At 39.0% G+C, this 19964-nt stretch overlaps 2 protein-coding genes across 3 annotated transcripts; both read right to left on the bottom strand.

Moving 5' to 3' along the window:
• Nucleotides 1-469: 469 nt before the first annotated feature.
• RWDD1 (RWD domain containing 1) lies at nt 470-12135 on the bottom strand. Its single transcript, XM_056487429.1, has 7 exons — nt 11083-12135; nt 9440-9505; nt 8130-8260; nt 6953-7096; nt 5835-5967; nt 4638-4700; nt 470-2888 (listed from the first exon to the last, which is right to left on the bottom strand). The coding sequence occupies exons 1-7, from the start codon at nt 11153-11155 to the stop codon at nt 2776-2778; spliced, it is 723 nt and encodes a 240-aa protein (XP_056343404.1). The 5' UTR covers nt 11156-12135; the 3' UTR covers nt 470-2775.
• An 83-nt stretch (nt 12136-12218) lies between these two features.
• Nucleotides 12219-18945, bottom strand: CALHM4 (calcium homeostasis modulator family member 4). 2 transcript variants are annotated; one of them, XM_056487425.1, is made up of 3 exons: nt 18860-18945; nt 15198-15438; nt 12219-14380 (listed from the first exon to the last, which is right to left on the bottom strand). In XM_056487425.1, exons 1-3 carry the CDS (start codon nt 18889-18891, stop codon nt 13976-13978), a joined length of 678 nt encoding a protein of 225 aa, XP_056343400.1. In that variant the 5' UTR covers nt 18892-18945; the 3' UTR covers nt 12219-13975. The 2 variants fall into 2 exon arrangements, with proteins under 2 accessions (XP_056343400.1, XP_056343399.1); XM_056487424.1 differs by lacking the exon at nt 18860-18945 and having other exon boundaries at nt 15198-16550.
• Nucleotides 18946-19964: the final 1019 nt, after the last annotated feature.

Genomic DNA, 19964 nt, shown 5'->3' with positions numbered 1-19964 from the left:
TCTGTGAAGCAGGTGTCAAAACAAAGGAAAGAAAAGGAGATATGCCCCTAATGCAATTTACCCACAGCATATTGATGTAGTAGGCACCATCCCCCAAATTTTAACAGAGCTCTGGCACCAACTATTCAAAACAACTCAAGTCTGTTCAAAACTAAATTTGCTCTGGTCAAGGTGCAGTGTTGCAACCCAACTACTGTCTCCATGCACTACAGTGCACACTTTGGACTGAGACAGTTAAAAACAATATGGAAGACACAGGTTGTCAGCATCAGGATTTTAAATTACTATAATTCTGTCAAAGTTTACAAATGGGATTTTATTCAATTAATAAGAATTAGTTTTCAATCTAATCCAAAGTACATAAGCAAATTTAAATATCCCAGCTAAACTTTTTCTAGCAAAAAACCTTTCTCTCTGTTCAGCACATCTCTGTTTACTTCAGCAATCTGATGCACAGAGTCAACCTTACTCTCAGTCAAATTCCCTTTTATTTCACAAATGTTAATTGCTAACAAAACTAAACAAATCTGCAGTTCAGATTGAGTCACTAAAGCTTCTTCCAAAGACCTGGAGACAATTTTTTGTCACTTCAACCCTTATTACTTCCTCTGCTTTGAAATATAACAGCAAAAACATTTTCACATTTTAACTTGTTTTACATAATTTTAACATTTTTAAGCTATACATTCTCTGCATGAAAACCAATAAATATGTTACTGTGAAAACAGGACTAGAAAATTTCATTATTCTAGAAATATAATTCATTAGAAACTTCCTTTCATATGTAGATGACTTATCATTGATCCACTTGGAAAATTTTCTGATTACCACATTTGCACAGACTACACAGGATTCTTGGACTGGTCCAAATTTAGAGAGATCCAATTCAGTGTTTATGAAAAAAACCACCAGTTTTAAACATACATAGCTGAAAATGAAAAGCAGCCTTAGGAATTAAATGGGGTTTTATGCAGCTGAGTTGAGACATACCAGAAATTATTTAAGTTCAGTGCTAAAGATCATTTTAAAGCATTGTAGCAATTACACAGGAAGCTGGATGTAGTAACTATGAAGATTTCAATCCAACTGTATCTTTGGAAAAGACAAGATTTAATATCACATTAGCTCACAATTTTTTTTGATATATCTGGTAACTGTTGGAGCACAGATCCTGCTTATTGCTTTGAAACGTAAAACATCATTGAGACCTAGATGCTTATCTAGAATTCTTAATAGCCAAAATAAAAAATATCAAAGGGATGACAGTAGGAACAAAGGCACGTGGTTAATTTATAAAAGTATTTACAGGGTACTTGAACACTTATTTCTTTGCACGAGAAATTAATTCACTTTGAATAAAAAAAAGGAAAAAGAACAGGTTAAAGGAGGTCATCTCAAATGTTCTTGAGCGATATGAGCAGAGAATCTTATAACCATTAAATTAATTCCATAGTTAAACTTCTCATCTTGAATATGGGATTTTCAAATACTAAAATTCATAAACGTATTTTTCCTCTAAGCAATGTGATACTTTAGTGCAACCTTCTTCAAAGATGAAGCTGGCACGGTTAAGGCAGTCTACTAACAGTGTTTAGAATTCAGCACAGTGTTTAATCATTGAGATGCCTCCCTATTTGGAAAGCTGTCTTTTGACACCATCATCCTTCTAGCACTGCAGTTTCAAACACAGCATGTTTAAACACTGCAGTTTTTGCAGTGTTTGGGCTTTTTGGAGGTGGTAAGGGAGGAGTCTAACAGCTGTTAGCTCCAGAAACAACTCTGAAGGATGGGCAACATCCCCAAGTTAATGTGTAGCTTTACTGCATTCTTTACTGCTAACCTTCACAGGCTGCCAACACAATGCTTCTGAAACTACACCAGTTACATTCAAACCTAGAGAGCACTCAGTAAACCCTGCTGCTGTAATGTGCACTCCACTCATAGTGTTTTGATACAGTCTGCTGCCAAACGCAAACTAATCTTCATAAGGTGGATTTTGATTTTTCATAGTTCATTGATGCACACATTCCAAAAAACTCAGACACTCAACAAATCAACCAAACTTCACGAGGACTTCACATTCTGATTTTTTTTCCCCTACTGACCTGAACTTGCCATTTTGAAAATATTATTCATGACTATGGCAAAATGTCACTCTAATTGGCATGGAAATTGTTTCCACTAGACTTTAGTAAGGCTATACAATAAAAGGTGACTAGTGCTGTCTATCTACAGTTGATAAATTGGGGCACCAGAACTGATTTGAACCAGAACTGATTTGAATTATTTCAAAATTCCACAGGAGGAAGAAATAAAAAAATAAATAACTGCATAGTATGTGATCCCTTTTATTCACCAGAGCTGCCCATGTTTATCCCAGGTGGAAGACAGCACAACAGCTGCTCAGCATTCAGATGCAAGTGTGTTTAGTGCTTGCTGTAACACCTTTCTGTCTTGCAAGTTGCCACATTTCTTCAAAGAACAATTACAGAAATGGGGAGGAAAAAAATTTAAGAGAAAATAGAAAAGCGTTTTCAGACAGATCAATATTTCTCAAATTTTTCATTTGAAATATTAAAGTAAATTTATTTATAGTGAAAGTCATCAGAAGACCATTCTCCTGGATTTAAAATATGTTGGGTTTTTTTCTTTGGAAAAAAAATAAGAGAAAAGAAAAACAATAAACATTACTAAAACCACAGATGCTGTGGCTTTCCTGCCTGCCCCTCTCTCCTTACATATGTCCATACTGATGACAGAATCAGTTCAAATAAGCTAATCACTATCTAAATTAACAGGATTGTAGTCAGGGTCATCCTCTTCATCGTCCAACTCTAAATCATCCATTTCTTGGAATAAAGATTCATCAACCTCCACATTGTTTCCAGCTGTAAGGAATAGAAAGAGACATTTTCATGCAACAAGGAAAACATAAAAACAACAAAACATACAAGATTTTTTCATATTAGCTCTTCAATGTAGGTAGCTGCAAATTTACTTGGCTTTTTATACATCAAATAGATACTGAAAAGTAAATGCTGCATTTTATCTTTTTACAGCTGAAGATTTTTATTTTTTTTTTAATTTTGTATCAAAACCCAGTCAAGAGAAATATCATGCAGAACCTCAGAATTCATTGGGAGCATGAAATTAACATTTACATTTGCCAGAAGCAGAGATTCTTTCTCCCCAGGACAGCCAAAGCAGGAGCTCAGGACCTCACAGCTGGAATAATTACTATTATCCTCGTGAGATAAATGCACAGGGTTCATAAAAAATTCCTTACACACCATATACTGACAAACATTCATCTGCTTTCAGATTTAAATTTTACAAGCAAGGTAAAGCTTTGGCTACTTTCACATTTTCTTCTAAAAGCGATGCTGCTGATCTGAGGATAAAACTCCAGGACTGCTATTTTATTTTTATGTATCAACAGTGACATCTTCTGGTCACTAAAGAGTTTGTATTATTTCACTAGACCTGCAGGCACCTATCAAGATAATGGCATTATCCTCTGAAAATTAGTAGTACATGCTACTGTAACATTAAAGCAGACTTAGTAACCTGTTGCATCTATGATAGAATGCAAGTAGAAATAAGAATGGGAGTTTTTAATCACCAGTAGCAACAGGATTACAAATTAATGCATTAATCCCAAATCATCTGGCACAGAGCCCAGTCTGTTCCTCTCTTGAGGCAGCCAAATGTGCCATAAACAAACCACCTTTACTACAGATAATTTGTAGGAAGACAAGATTAAATTATTCCCTGTAAAAGAAACTAAAATTCCCCATTACTACCATTTCAAGTTTATACCCACTGACATTCATAAACTTTTTTTTTTTAAATTGTTACGTACAGAGAAGAATCTTGATTTTCTTCTGCCTGTGTTCTGTGATACCAGTAGATAATGCAGATATATTAAAGAACTGTCTTACCTCAAAACTCAGGTATTTTAAACTAGGATACTATAAACCAGTACAGCAAATTAAATAGATATGTTATTGTGAGTATATGTGCTTTTATATGCTTTATCTCCAACTGGTTTTCCAAGTTTAATATTTTTCTGGCACAGGCTTATAGAGTTTTCACCTGGCATCAGATCAGTATTTTAGGTAAAGTAACAGGCACATCTGCAAAAACCATGAAAAAGAACTGGGCTGCACTGAAGCAAATAACATTCACTTCAATCTGCAGAATGTTTACCATTGGTGTTGAGGTTCAGAGAAAAGGTGACAAAAGTTCAAGACCTGTGCTTGAAATTAGGGGTTTGAAGGTTAGCTATTAGAAAAAAAAAATCAGGATTGAGATGGGGTTTTTGTTTTTGCTTTTCTTTTTTTTTTTTTGTTTTGCTCCTAGTCCAATCATTTAAATAGAAGTAATGTAAATAAGATCAACTCAAATACAAGGTTGCAAATAAATACACTTTGCCATCTTGAAAAAGTTTTGGTTTTGAGAAAACTTAAAATCACTTCTGTTCACTCTGCAAAGGAGTACTTCTCAGGAAGTTCTTCCAATGTAAAAGTGATTCTGACGTAAGATGTTAAGTCAGAAATATAACACAGATTTTGCTTAGGAATTTTGACCTATTTTAAGCCACTGCCTTTCAGCTGTGGAATCAAATAGAAATTTACCTTCCTCTAAGAACTGGATGTCAGAGGTGTCTAGGTTGTGATCCATTTCAAACAGCTGTTTACCTAGAAATAAAATAAAAATATATAATTAAATACAGTTCTGAAGCAACTATCAACCTGAGGCAACAAGGGCCAGCATGTGATTTTAGTTTTTTAAATCAACCAATTCTAGCAGTCTTTTGTGCTTTTAACTGCTTATTTCTATAAGCTCCCCGTTCTGTTTTTTTTTTTTTTAATTCATCCAGGATTCATCCACACCAACAACCTTCCTCCTCTTACATGTGAAATGGGTCACTGTAATATTATTAAGACTTTAGTAACGGGGGCAGAAAAATGTACACCCCACAGTTTTGTGTTCAGTCCTTATTGCTTTAGTCTTCATCTTGCATTCTACAAGAAATCCTCTGTGGGAACTGGGAAGGCAATCAGCTGACTCCTCCACTTTTTTAAAATATATTCTCCTGTTTAAAAAGCAACTTGGATCTACACAAATCACCAGCTCCTACACACACAAACACAGCTGTGAAGATAACATTACAGAAGAGTGAAGCCTTTCTGACTGGGAGGAACAGAAAGAAAAGCTCAGGACTCTTTCCACATAAATCATCTATCTTCCATCTACATTGCTCATGCAAGCTTCCACAAACAAGACTGGTTGGTGTCCATGCTAATACTGGAATTACACTAATGACAATCCAAGAATAAGCCTGGTTTTGGCTTTGTAAAGGGAAGCTTCTACAAATTACGTTTGTATAGAGGAAAACAGACACCATATACTAACAGTACTTTAAATAACAGAAAACTAGAAGCCTGATTTCTGTTATTTCAACTTTGCAGATTCCCAAATGCATACCCTTCAGAGAGGTATCAAGTGTGTCCTCTTTTCATGAAAAAGTGTGTACAGCTTTTTTGGAAACCTAGTATCATTAAAATTTTCATCTCTATCAAATTTCATCAAAACTAGCCAGAAGTAAGGAGAAAACAGAACAGTGATACAGCATGACCCAAAGTGGTTATGTTTTTCAAGTAATCAGGTGAAAAGTAGATCCATCATCACAGGAGAACCAGTTCAAAGCTAAGACATGCAGACTATGGAGCAGGATGCCAAGACCTATTAACTGTGTAAAAAACACTTACAGACTTATCATTATAGGCTGGTACCATTGCAGAAGTTTGATGACCAGTACTAAAACATACCACTTAGCTTATTTTTGCCCGCTTGTTCTTCTTCTTTCATCTTTTTCCTTTTTATTTCTAGAAGCTCTGCATCAAATTTGGCTTTCCAATTAAGGAAATTCTCAATGGTAACAGGAGTGCCATGAAAACGTTGCTGGAAGAATAAAAAACAAGGCTGCAAACACAACTTGCAAAGCTACAGGTGAAGATAAGCATCTTTTTAAGTATTTAAATTACAACACAGAAAAATTGCTTGCTGTGAAGTATTTTGAGAAATTAATCCTAATCCTGAGAATATATAAAGAACACATTCTTGTGGTTTTTATCATGGGACTCTCCTCTCAGAGAACTATACTGAGGTGGAAACTCTCATGGAAGAACCCTGCATACTCCTTTTGAACCTAGAGTAAAATAGTTCACAACTCCCCACCACTATAGGTTATTTAAAAGTAGGCAGCACTTCTTATCAACCCTAAAGTGCAATCTACACTGAAATATTTCCCACTGAAATACATTAATCCTTTTATATTGTTGAAACAGAAAAAAAAAAAATTATTTTTTCTCAGGTATTTCTTTGCCAATTTTCAGAAATACAGAACCTTCCAAGTCCCATCACCCTCCAGCTATTTCTCAGGAAGTGAGTGAAGACTCATTAGTTGGATTTATCACAGCACAATCCACGACTGGTAAAACTATTCTACAGGAGGGCAAACCAGTCTTGAAGACTGATCCCACTGCTTCCATCCAGTCTACCAAGGAAGACAGCCTTCCTCAGACCATGGACCCCATGTGCAGCGTGACATATTCTAGCCTTTTTTGCTCCCCATTCCCTCTTGCTCCCCCTTCTTACAGTAAAAAACTGTCTACAGCAAATCTGACTTCATTTGGGAAAAATCCCTGCCCTAGGAAGTAATGCTAGAAGGGACTGTGAACATGCAGTTAGACTCTAAAAAGACTGCTTAAGAAAAAATGGGAAAAAAGATCACTTAAGTTCATTAAATGATGTTCTTAAGTTTCAATTCATTCATCTTTAGGATAGCTGTTCCTTTCCCACTGCAACTGAGAACTGCTTCTGCATCAAACCAATGTATTTTAAAGAAGCTGAAAGTCTTTTTCATTGAAAACATTATTTTACATACTTTCTCTTCTTCTTCTGCTTCTCTTTCTTTCTGTTTCTTCTCTTCTTCTCTTCGTGTTTTTATTTGATCCACTATTTCATTTAATTTCTCTTGTACTGCTGAGACTAGAGTGAAGATCATTACCATTCCTAAATTTTCTTCTGCCTACAACACAAAGAAGGCAACTTCAAACAGAAGAACCTGAATGCATAAATATGTTTATAGAAAGCAGGGTGTTGTGCAAATGCAGAGAGCACAGCTGACACATTCTGCACCGGTCTCAAAAGCTAGCTGTAAAATTCAAATTCAACTGGCCAGTTAATCCAGTTAGTTATCTCCAAATGGGTGTGCAACAAAACACAAAGATTAATGTCTTTGTTATTAACACACTATAGATATCTTCTGAAAAGCTTTTTCATTAATAAAACAAAGCCTAGAAACAAAAGTAGAAACACAACTCTAAAATTTGAATATCATAAATCATAAGAGACAAGTCACTCAGAACCTTTCTTCTTCTGGAACAGTTTATTCCTTAATTCTATTACATGCTCCTTTGAAGTGAGACAGTTTCTCAAGAAAACAAAAAAACATCAGCTGATGGAAGGAACGAAAAAAATGCCCATTAAAGATATTACAGCAATTTTAAGGCAGTGAGGACTTGTCAGAAATTCCTAAAACCAAAGAAGTGCTTCCTTCTTTCCTTCACAATGCACTCTCACTGATCCCAAAGGTTGATGAGATCCACCCCATCCCCAAACAGTTATGTTATCAAAAAGAATCAAGAATAAATGTGGCATTTTTTAATATTTCCAAATGAAACTGAGGTGGCTTATTTTCACAAATACTAGGTAGACAGAAACAGATATATATATATATACACATACATATATAGATATATATATATATATATACACACACACAGAGTTAAACAAATTCACCTTAAGCTAGAAGTGGAAAAGAAGGGATACCCTAGTACACTTCCATTTCATTATTCTACGTTACTGCACATACTGAATTAGCCCTGAATTTTACCTCAATGATGTTATTCACCAAACTCAAACCTCAAAGTAAGCCCCTATAATATGGAACAGGTTTCAATCAGTAGCAGATACCTCTGGAAACAACTGATTTGAGAGAGTAATTCCAGCCAAAGTGTGAAGTGGTATCAAGCTGTACCAAGACATTGCATTTTCCTTACCTGCTGCTCTAGCAGTTTTATTATGTCCATGATATCATTATCGTCAAGATTCTCCTGTGAGACAATTTCATATAGTGGAGTTTCATCAGGGTATTTTTCTCTATAGGTAAATTTAAGGGTTGTTTGGACAGCTACAAGATAAAGAAACACATATTCTTATGGTGGTAACTCTGTATAACTTTGTGTGTTTTCCTACTGCATCAACAGCCTAAAGATTAGAGAATATAAAATATTCTTGCCTTTAAGAAACAGTCTTCTTACACAGATGCTAAACCAATATGACCAGATTTAAACATAACCCAAGAGTTGAAAGAAATTAAGATTATAAAGTTTACACTTGCACAAACCATTACAACCTACTCATGTCTGAAAGGTCTTTAGGAAGACTGAAAAACCTCCTGTGGTATGACAGGTACCAGAGCAGTAATCTCCTTCATATTCTACACAGAGCTGTAAAACAGCAAGAGTTATAATAACAGAACTAGAAAGAATCTCAGCTTATTAACACTTCAGATTTTGTGTGCCTGTGTTGGGTGCCAGGGCTCCACACTGAAGACAAACACACTATGTCCAACAGAAGCTATTAAGCAGAGAACTGCCTAAGAAAAATGCATTCAATCTGAAGCTGCCCAGAGCCTGGGTAACATGGAAACAAGGTAAAAGAGAACCAAGTTCCTTTTTCAAATCCTCCCAGAATACCAGGGAGAAGCTTTCCTTCAGCTTCAGACTCACAGTTCTTGGTAGTACAGCAGTCTCTTCAACACAGATACCAGCTCTAAGCGGGACTTATTCCTTTAAAACTAAGTAAGACAGCACCAATTTATTCCTTCTGCTATAGTTCCCACAATAGCAGCTTTCAAACTTGCTTGGAGTAAGGCTTGCTTACAACATGCTGGTTCTTAATAAACACACAGGGACTTGGGGCCTTCTGCTCTAGAACTGTTCCTTAAGGGCTTCACATTCACACCATAGACTCAACTCTCCCACGTAGATGGCACACACAGTTTCCAGAAAAAAAATCACCTCACAACATGTCTGTAAGGCACAGCAAGGACAGTGATAATCCATACTTTTTGAAGCTACACTACAAAACCTTTGAGATTCAGCACAAAGCAGTCCTACAGTGAGAGCACAACATTTCTGCAAATTAAACAAGGACCACCCAAACCCTTGAACTATATTTGCTGAGGAATGTTTGCTGTATTAGGCCCCTACAAGGATCTAAGTGGAGGTATAACACAGCTGTTGGTGATTGAATTAGATTTAAACATACATAGGAGAAGTTTCTGAGTAAGATGTGATCAACTTACTTTCATCATTTTCTCCAGCTTCAGACGTCACAGTGATTGTGAAAGTAGTTGGTTTTTCTGACAATACTGTTCAAAGGAAAAAAGCAAGAATCAGGGAGAGTTCTTAAATCAATTACTTCTTCACATCACTAAAATGGAACTTCTCAAGGACTTATGAAGAAAGTAAGCTCTTGATAGAGTGTTAAGGGCCTTTTTAACTTGTTAATGTAATACTTTTCAATTAACAGCTGTTTTCCATATGATGTGATGCCTGGAGTGTTCTTTGAATGAGACCACACATCATCAAACAATACCAAAGGATTTCACTTTTTGAAAACTTTCTTTTCTGGAAGTTTCCCTGTTCCAGAAAGTGCAAATTAAATCAAAAGACTTCTGGTAATGCACTGACTGCGTGCAGAAAGCTACCAAATCTAATTTGCTTTACTGCACTAAATGTGTCTGATGAGCATCCAGTGCACTCTTGACCCTGGACTATAGTTACAGAAAGCCCGCACCTATATTTGTAACAGCATAATGCAAGACATGCTACTAACCAAGCAATGTACTAGAATGAAAGTGTGTGAATCAGGCCCTAGGAGACAGACACAACATAGCAAGAGCTGTGACCTGTGTTTCACCGGCTATAAACCTCATTGCACAACTGCGGGTTGCAGACCACATCCTCATGTAAGGACTGCTCTGCTTCATTGTTACAACCTATGCCCAAATTAGTGCACATGCTCCCAAAATATCAACTGAATTTTGCCTAATGGATAATGTACTACTACAGTCTTTCTTCCCCTCTCTTCTCTTGGGCATAAAAGCATTACATGAGTGAACAATAACTCTGAATAAGCATCAGAGTAGAGGCTGTTTGAAAGAATATGACTTCCATATCAGTATCAGATATCCAGCATCCCCAGCTACCAGAGATCAGTTCATACACCTTTAAATAATCTTTCACATAAATATTTTCAGATTGAAGCAATAGGCAACTGTACTAGGCAAATATTTGTGCGTTGAAGTTACTGCCAAACAAGATGCTGTGGAACTCTAGGTAGAGTAGATCCCGTGCAGGAAGGGAACAAAAAATGCCCAGATTTTTTTCCACTGTTAATATTCTTTGGATACAGAATGCAAAAAATCACGTTAGATCAGCCGGCATGGTAGACAGTCTTGATCGTTTGACGGTAAATTGAAAATCCTGAAAAACTGATGAACCAACGTATCCACAATATGAAAGTTTCAGCAATATAACACGCTGCACCGGGGAATTAAAGCTTGCACTTTTTTCACCTGTAGTGGCAACACGTTTACGGAGGAAACAGCACCAAAACATCCCGTGCCTCACGATCGCGACAAGCTTGTTCCCGGAAAGGACACAAACCAGCTCCGCGATTCCCACCGAGGGCCGCATTTCTGAAAGGCTTCTCCGAAGAGCATCCTTCCAGCACGGGCACCGGGCTGCCCACGCCGGGCTGGCTGCCGTGCCACGGCGCTAAACGCGGCAGCACCCACGGACCGCAGGGGCCATCAAAGGCTTTGCCTTTCCCGGCCAGGGAAAGCGAGCCAACACCGCGGGCACGCACCGAAGCGGCGCGGCTCGGACCCGCCGCGGCCTCCCCTCCGCCCCCCGCGCGCCGGCTGCGAGCGCGGCCCCGCACCCGTGAACGAGTCCGGGTAGATGGACTCCAGCGCCTCCAGCTCGTTGCGCTGCTCCTCGCTGTAGTCGGTCATCGTGGCCCGCCGCCCACGGCCATGGGCCGCCCGCACCGCGACGCCGCCGCCACCGCCGCCCGCGCCTGCGTTGTCCCGGCCCCGTGCCGGCCCTTCCTAGCATGCCTCGCGCTCGCGGTAGGCGGGGCCGGGCCGCGCCGATGGACGGGCGGAGGGAGGGACTGCGAGAGAGACGAGGGGGTCGGCGCTGCTGCAGTATCCGGAGGGCACGCACTGGGAGCGGGTCTGGCTGGTCCCCGGCCCCTTCCCTGCTGCGGTGCCCGCTGCTCGCTCATCCCAGCCCTCGCTGCCTGGCGCTCAGCTCCGGACGATGCTGCTGGCACTGCCCGCGCTGCTGCCCTGCTCTCCCGGGAGCGGCGGCCTCGGCACGGCTGCGCTCCGCAGGCCCTGTCTTGGACCGGCGAGTGATGGATGCTTCACTCCTAGGCGCTCTTCCCTTGAAAATTTACGGGGATCAGCAAGCTGAAGGGGAGGCAATCGCGATGCTCTAGATGAATGCCCTTTGTGATGCAGCTGGTGGTTCGCAGCTTGAAGTTAAACAGAGCCTGCAGACTTCGCAGGAAACGTTCACCTGATCTCAGGAGTCCCATCACATCGGTAGCATCACCATGATATATGTGCAGAACAGGAGACGCTAAAGCTAACTATGCTAGGAGCTGCCTTGCTTTGGGGGTACCTGCCAGGATGAATTTAAGACTGTCCAGGGTTAAACATCAGCACACCCTGATGGGTACATGGTACACAGAGTCGTTTTAAGGTGCATCATGTTCCTGGCCCCATGGCTGGCAATTTTCCCACAGATATATTTTATAAGCTCAAGGTTTCCAGAAAACTTTTACCAGGGACATAGGGAGAATAATTTTCAAGTGAGCAAACTGGGATTCTTAGTGGATTCTTGGGTAAGAGGACTCATTTTAGCATGCACTTAGTTTGACTATTCAACTGTACCAACTCATAGATTTGTCTGCAAGCATGAATTAATTTGAAAAAAAAAAAAAGCTGCGCTTTCACTTCCAATCCATGACATATTTCAAAGAGCCGAGGAGTAAAAGGAAATACACCAAATCAATTAAAACCCTGCAGCTGTAGTACTATGGATTAATATATGCTAACAAGGTGAGAGCCTGTTAGTATATTGACAGGCTGACTTCACAGTGACAGATAGCATTTCCACTCAGTATTTTAAGTTACACACTATTATGAAAAATACAGAAAAAGAGTAATCAGGACAAAATCAGAAACCATAAACCCTAATTTAAAAATTAGGTGAGCAAGAAATAAAAAGAATTTTAGAGCTTACTCCTACCTGCAAATATTGCATCATTTTATAGTAGTACTGTAAAACAATAGACACAGAAAGAATTCACATGGACTGAAGACAGCAGGTTTTTGTCATTTGGATTCAGACATCAGCATTGGGGTTTTCTGTCAAAATCTTCAGATAGATGTTGCATGTGTTCTAGATTATAGTGTTCCATCTTAAATTAAAAAAACAAATATTTTAAAAATTAAATCCAAAGCTGTGTTTACTACCAGAGGTACTTTGTTTCCTAAGGAGTTCACATAAACAGTTTAGTTCCATTACCTTTCATTAGGTTTGCATGGCCAGATTTTGGTGGCAGGGGCACTACAGGAGTACAAACTCCTGAATTTTCCAGTAAAATGTACTAAATAATTAGATTTTTCCACTTCAAGCCCCTGGGATCATTTATTAGTAGTAGATAGCATCCTATAGTATAGTATATAGCTTTGGAGCCCACTTGTACATGGCAAGGCAATGCAGGAAGCATTAAAAAAATTATGGCATGCATTTCCCTCCCCTTAGAGTTAGAAACATCTGCACAGAGGGTTAGAAGAGGAGATGAGTAATATCATACCAAACTGGCTTAACAGAAAAACATCATTAAGTCTTCTTTCACAAAATTCAGTAGTTTTTAATCACAGTAATATTCATGGGCCCAGTATGTGTATAAAGTTACAAGTTTACAGAGGCAAAGCATAGACTGAGATTTTTCCCATCCTCATTTGCTATTTGTACAGTAGGCAAACACACAAACACATTGGAGATTTTGAAGTATTTCCAAATAGGAGACTGACCTTGCTATGTTTTTCTGCTTTCAGCCAGAACACATTTCAAATTAGTTTGCCATATGTCAAGTGTTCATACAGCTGCTATGTGTTACACACCTCCATCGTGTGCCTCAGTGGGGATTTTATCTCCTTATCAGAATTATCAGTATTGAAAGTTCTCTCATCATTGTATCTAAACTCAGCCTTTGATGGTAAAATTTCCCCATGTTTCCTACACGCTACTGTAGCCCCAGACTTAACTAGTTGTTAACTCAGTGTAGATTACTTATATAGTACCAAAAAATTAGTGGGTGAGGAAAAAATAAGCCATTTCTGCTAGGTGTCAACTAAGGAAAAGCTGGATAGCTGCCCTTGCTCTATACAGAATGGACCAATTCATAGGATCCAATCAAGGTCTACCTCTTACAGATCCTTATAATGGAAATAAAAAAAACCCACTTTTGTAAATAACTTTATCAGTACATACTTATCCTTTCAGCATAACTATTAGAAAGCAGAGAGCTGAAGCTTGAAATATCCCACCCTAATCTAGGCATAGATCCACAGGAGTCAAAAAACCATCAGTAAAAGCATCTATAAGCAGGTGCTAGAGGACTACATTAACAAGATGCACTTGCTCACATAATTTATACATTAATGTAATACTATATCAGAAAGTTCTGGCTGAGGTCTGATATAGAGCTGGACAGGTTCCTGCTTTTTTGCAAAGTATTATGGGAGCTTGGATCTTCAGAGCTGTGTTATGATCCCAGGGTCTTCATCAATCCTCAGATACTTTCCACTTGCACGCTCCTTGAGTGCCCAGTCATGGAGGAGGCTGTAATCATAGTGCTCCTCATCCACTCGTTTCAGAAAGGCCAGGCCAGAAATGGCCTGCCACTCCTTGAGAGAGGGGATACGAATTTCCTTGACATTCTCACTTCCTGGGAAAAAGCCAAAGAACTTCCTTACATTCTGCATGGCATAGAGCCTGGAGTGCTGGTCTGTTGCCTCATCAAAGAGCTCCTGCTCATTGTGGACATAGCTGCTCCAGTATCTGAAATGTAGAAAGCTGAGTGGGGAGAAGCAGCTTGCCAGGCAGTAAGAAAGGAACACAGTGATGACTACCACAGCAATCAGAAGCCAGCCAGCAACCTTACAAAAAAAAAACAAAAACAAACAAACAAACAAACAAAAAAAAAAAAAAAAAAAAAAGAACTGTTAGAGCTGAAAATACTCACAATGATAACTTTTGAGCAGCAGAAAATCCATAAGATTATCTTTACTTGTTTTCCTTAATAATAGCATTAACAAGGTATAAGCCTGGAAAGCATCTGTTCCCATAAAACCCAGTCTATACATACTGGAGGCAGCCATGTAGTAAAATCACTTGTTCCTTTCAAGTTCAAGAAAGTTCTGTAGTGCAGTTTTAAGAATATTGCTTTCTCAGCTATTATTTTCATAAGATAGGCCATCCAGGTCCTAGACTATATTAGCTTATAGCCTGTTTAAAAACAGTTTTCTCTGAAGTGACAACTTAACGCTTCCCCTATTGTTTATCAAGTATGCAAACTTCTAGAATTGAGTCTGATCTAAACCCCAATATTTTACATGGGTTCACATGAAACACTCACAGCCTGGGCCTCTTGGTCACGTTTCTTCTACTTTAATGAAGAAACCTCATACCCTCCCTGGCTCTTGTACTTCCATTCATCTTGCTTGATATTAGTTTTCAGGGTAGCACACAAGGAAGAATATATCCTCAGGTAGCAGGGAACAAATGGGACAAGCAGATGCAGTTATTTATATACTAAAGTTCAGTTCTACTTAAAAGAACAAGCTTCAAAACACAGAGATTTAGCACTCAAGACAGAGGGCACTGATCTTGTTTTATCCTAACACTTTGCCTGCTGAATTAGCTTCACCTCTCATCATCAGGTTTAGAGGCAGCAGGACAATAGGAGTTACTCACTTGTGACTGGTATCTGAGGAGCAGAATCACTTCATCTCGTGCCCGGATCAGCTCTGGAGGAACCAGGTGACTGCAGGGAAACATAGCCAATATCCTACTGCGCTCAGTAGCAGAGACATTAGGAGCAGCTCCATAGTAAGACACAGGGACATACTCGCTCACAGCACAGATATAATATGAGCCATTTATCAGGGTGACTGCAAGCCATGTGACTGGAGCAACCAGTGCCCTCCCAGTGATGCTGCACAAAACAAAGCAGACCAGTTTACATTTCAGCAACCAGTGTGATGAAGTCACCCTCCCAAAATGAGACCTTTTGCCCATCACCAGCCTCCAAGTCTGGTTGTTCAGGGCATAGCCAACAATCAGAAGGACCAGTGCAGGCACTCCTAGGAAAGCCAGCCCATAGATAAGGTTCTGTCCAACATGACAGGGACAGCTGAATGTGAAAAAAGAGAAAAGTTGCTGCCCTCCAATTGTCAATATCGCAATTATTGCATTGGCAATAACAACCTCTTTGCCTTTTAGAAAAGTTAACCACTTTGGAAGGAAAGTCATTTTAGATCCTATTCTTTATCAGATTATTTTAAGTCAGCACTAGCTTTTAGTTATATTTTACTAATGTTAATGGAAGAGCAGAATAAACACCAACAGCTTGAAAAGAATACCACCAAACAACACCAAAAAAACCCCTGCTAGTCTTCCCCCTCCCACTATTTTTCAGTGTCTTGTTTGCTGGCTTTAAGTATGCTTGCAGACATCCACTGATGTGTTTTAATTGATTCAGTAATTTATCTCAGCTGTTCTGGAAAATTGAGCTTTTTAGGCTGTTGTGAGCTCTGCCAGCCTGTTGCTAATTGTCTGAAATTAACAATAAATTCCCCCTACCTTTTGGATGACATGCAGTGCTATCAAACTGATGACTAACCTGTCAGGGTTAATTGCCAAGCTGCTTGCTAATCAACAGTAATTAGCAGAAACATGGCATGAAACTAAGAAAAAAAAAAAAAGCCTTCCAGCTATTCTACATGAAAGATCATCCAAACAAATCCTTGGCAGAAGGACTGACCTTTTAAAAAATGAATGCTTCCGCTTTAAAATAAACTTACAAAATATTCCATAAGTTGCACAGTGTCAGAATCTCAGTGCTGTTTGCATTTGATGGCAGTTATGGGGCAATTCATTGTCCAAACACTAGAGTTTGAGAAGTAGTTAGCTGCTGGATCATGGGAATTTTAGTGTTTTGCCTGTAGGTGGCAAGAAGCTGGCATGTCTCCTTTCCTGACAGTGCTGAATGTTTCCTTTGGAAAGTTGGTTGGGGGTTTTTGATTTTGGGGGGTTTTTTTGAGGGCATGTTTGTTGTTTGGTTTGGGTTTTTTTGTTTTGTTTGTTTTATATATATATATATATATATATATATATATATAAAATCTGCTATTCACTTTGCAACATGTCAAGCCAGCTGGTATTTATATAGTGTGCTTGTGATTACAAGTTTTAAGATTTCCTACAAGTATGGTTAGTCCTATTGCATGGACAGAAATAAAAATTTTTCAATTAAGTGTTTCTACAGCTGTTTCTGGATATTGGGATATATGACCTGGGCTCTGAGCATCTCTTACAAATCAAGCTAAGGCAGGGGTCTGAAAAATTGAAAACATTTCACTCTTGATGATTTTCTCTGGATTACACTTTTTCTATGGTCACGCTATCCAGTAGTTCTATGCATTGCATAACCTAGGCTGATCTGAATATGCAAATACTTGTATTCAAGTACTGAAAAGTCTGACAGTCTGTCATATAAACATTCTTACCAAGAAAAGAAAATAAAGTTAGCCAGAAAGTTTATGGGGGAATATGCCTTGCCATTACAGATGTCTATCTCCAGCATGTGTGGGCTGGGTTGTGTGATATTAGGGTCTGCATAGCCTCTTGTCTCCCCTTGCAGAAAGGGTTGCTAATAGTAAATTTGATCTCAAACAGCAGTTTTAGCACTAGTTTGCTTGGATGGCAGAGACACTCTCTGAGCCGTTGTCCACAGGGATGGCATGTTATCCATGCCTTGCCTGTTCACTGGATAGGACCCTGTTCCTCTAGTGCACTGTTAGGGTGGGCATCATCTTGTCTCATCCCCTGTCATCATCTGAGGAGGAGGTCCTTACTGGTAACTGGCACTCAAACAATGTGATGCTGTTAATTAAAAGCAGTGCAGAAACATCTGAAACATCCAGCAGCACTTTGTCACAGCTTTTCTGGAACTAGTTAAGTTCTTGGTTGTTTGGACAGAGTAATGGCACAATGAAATCCCAGAGCTGTCTAAATATTGCCATTTTGAACCTTCATTTTCTTTCAGTATCACAGGATTTTCTGTAACTTTTTTTGGTACTAGCGACATTATATTTAAAAAAAATCAGTGAAATAAACCTATCAGGCTATCACAAAATTATCTTATAACAGTCTTGCGTTATGCCTTAGCTAATTTTAAAATCTCTGATTGATTCCTTCTGAGATTTCTTTTGGAACCTGTGTCTTGTTTTGTTTATAAGGAAGGAAGGCTCTCCCAGGCATCACTTGTTTACTCAAGAAACACATTAGATGTGAAACTGAAGTGGTATCCAACACTGAAATATTAATAGTCAGCCTAAGGCTGTTGAATGAGGTAATTTATACAATCAATACAACTTTGCACTCTGCATTTTCATTCTTTGGCATTTGCTTTCATGCTCTGCCGTAAATGATCCTGCTGGGTCATCCTATTATGGAACAAATTACAGGGTAGGACCCAATTAAGAGCTTGGGTGGCACATCAAACCTTTAAGTACTTGCCTTTGCAGAGGAACCCAGGGTCCTGAGGTAGACATTTAGGCTCTTTATCTAATTCCCAGGAGGAGTTAGGACTGGATGCAATCCAAAATACCACTACCTGAGGTGATAGCTGGCTGGCCTGTGAAGCAAAATTATGCTTATAGCTGAGATCTGAGGTAAATTAGATCCATAAACAAACCTTAGTCATGGTTTTGCTTTTCATACTGAAGGACTCTCTCAGCTTGAACTCACTGCCAGTAACCTCACTTACGAGAAGAAGAGATTTTTATTTTTTTTTAAGGAGAATAATTTGTCATTTCTTTTAAAATATAGTTACTGGAATACAGATTTCACCTTCTCATACACAGCAAATAATTTTTATTCTCCTTTTTGTTGAAATAAAGCAACTGTGGCAGAATAGAGAGATTGGTTTCAGCTTCTTCTTCCACCTGATCTAGTAAAATCTCCCTCATCACATTCTTCCAAAAGCTCAGTTATTATTAGTGACTATGCTGCAAAGAAGCTGTCGTCTTCAGCTTTTCTGCCATAGTTCTACCAGTTGCACTTAGTTTTGCCACAGAGAGGATTTTGATATTTATTGGATAAAAAAAAGACCAGGATTTTGTTTTCTAATGGCCAGGGAAAGGTGGGAAGGAAGAGGAAAGTGATCTATTTTCCATCTGAATTTTGGAGGAGGAAACTGAATCCTGGTCTCTCAGGTCCTGCATACATGTTTTCATCACTAAGTTAGCAGTCAAAAGGCCAATGTTCTGTGGCTCCTCCAGCTGCATTTTGAGTTCTATTTTGCATGGATGCAAGCCCACCTGTGCATGTTAGAAAGCATGGTGTGAAAGTACCTGCATGACAGGTTTCCTGTGGGAGTGCCCATGTCCTGTGATCTGCCAGGTCACAGTCTGGATGCAGGCTGTCAAGTCATTTTCACAGTCTCTTTGGCCTTTGGAGAAGTTCCTGTCCCCATAACCAGGACAAGCACTGATGAAAAAAATAATAAGCTTTATGTTAAGGGAAGAATAGAAGTCTGTTAATGATTTTTTTAAAACTTACATATTTCACTTCAGAATTCAGCTGTGCATTATATGCAAATTTATGAGATTTTAGGTTCCTACAGAGAGCAGAAAGGAGGCACTCATCTCAAAACACCCTCTTGAGAAACATAACCTAACCAAGGAAGTTTCAGCAGGTCTAACTAAGAATGCTTTCCAGGCAGGGCATTACAACAAAGTGACAGCAGTAGCCTTGCTTTATTTTGGGAACATGGTCAGAGCAGTAGCCACACTGGACTTTTAGTAAAAGCACTCATGTGTGACATGAGAAACCTGTGTTCAAGTTCTTTTTTTCACATAGCTTCAAACCCTCAGCACCTACCTTCTTGTGACTTGGAAGAATTCTATTTTCTGTGAGAGAAAATTTAATACAAGGTCTATCCATCTGGAAAATGGAGAGCAAATACAAAAGCTGTATTTTACTAATTTGGACACTCGTCTTTTGTGGTGAATGCATTCTAAGAAGAATGAAAGGCTCAAATAATTTTATTTTTTTTTAAGGCTTTTACCTCTATAGGTATCAACCTTCCCATAAAAGCCAGTCCATTGCAAGAGACACGGTGTTGGTGCACGCTTTTATTTGTGCTTTTGTGCTTCAGGATGTATTTTGTGATTGGGTTTTTGTTTTTTAGTTTGATGGTAGTTAAGAGAATTGTGTAGTCTAATGCCCAAGCACTGTGAGGACTGACATTGGGGCTGAAGGCTAAATTTCTCTCCTGAAAAACAGGACAGAAAGGGAGGTGGAGGGTGATTTTAGCTTTCTCACTATTCCAATTGCCTTAGATTACTGAGAAGTATATGTTCAGGATTAAAACAGGTGCCAGATATGTGCCTACCTCTACTCTTTTCACAGGGCTGCAAGACACTCCACTAAAGACTTGTTTCCCTCACTGCAGCC

This window comes from Oenanthe melanoleuca, chromosome 3 (assembly GCF_029582105.1).
Source record: "Oenanthe melanoleuca isolate GR-GAL-2019-014 chromosome 3, OMel1.0, whole genome shotgun sequence".
In the NCBI taxonomy this organism is placed as follows: domain Eukaryota; kingdom Metazoa; phylum Chordata; class Aves; order Passeriformes; family Muscicapidae; genus Oenanthe; species Oenanthe melanoleuca.
Note: the sequence above shows the minus strand (reverse complement) of the source record. Positions and strands in the feature narration are given on the sequence as shown.

What these genes read in the sequence shown, in the direction of transcription:
- CALHM4 (XM_056487424.1), bottom strand. Translation starts at nt 15,755, where the DNA reads ATGACTTTCCTTCCAAAGTGGTTAACTTTTCTAAAAGGCAAAGAGGTT. An exon ending in TCCTCAGATACCAGTCACAA is followed by an intron (nt 14,381 to 15,197) that starts GTGAGTAACTCC and finishes TTTTTTTGTAAG; the next exon opens with GTTGCTGGCTGGCTTCTGAT.
- RWDD1 (XM_056487429.1), bottom strand. Translation starts at nt 11,155, where the DNA reads ATGACCGACTACAGCGAGGAGCAGCGCAACGAGCTGGAGGCGCTGGAG. An exon ending in GGGCAAAAATAAGCTAAGTG is followed by an intron (nt 4,701 to 5,834) that starts GTATGTTTTAGT and finishes TTTTATTTCTAG; the next exon opens with GTAAACAGCTGTTTGAAATG. An exon ending in CATCCAGTTCTTAGAGGAAG is followed by an intron (nt 2,889 to 4,637) that starts GTAAATTTCTAT and finishes TATTCCTTACAG; the next exon opens with CTGGAAACAATGTGGAGGTT.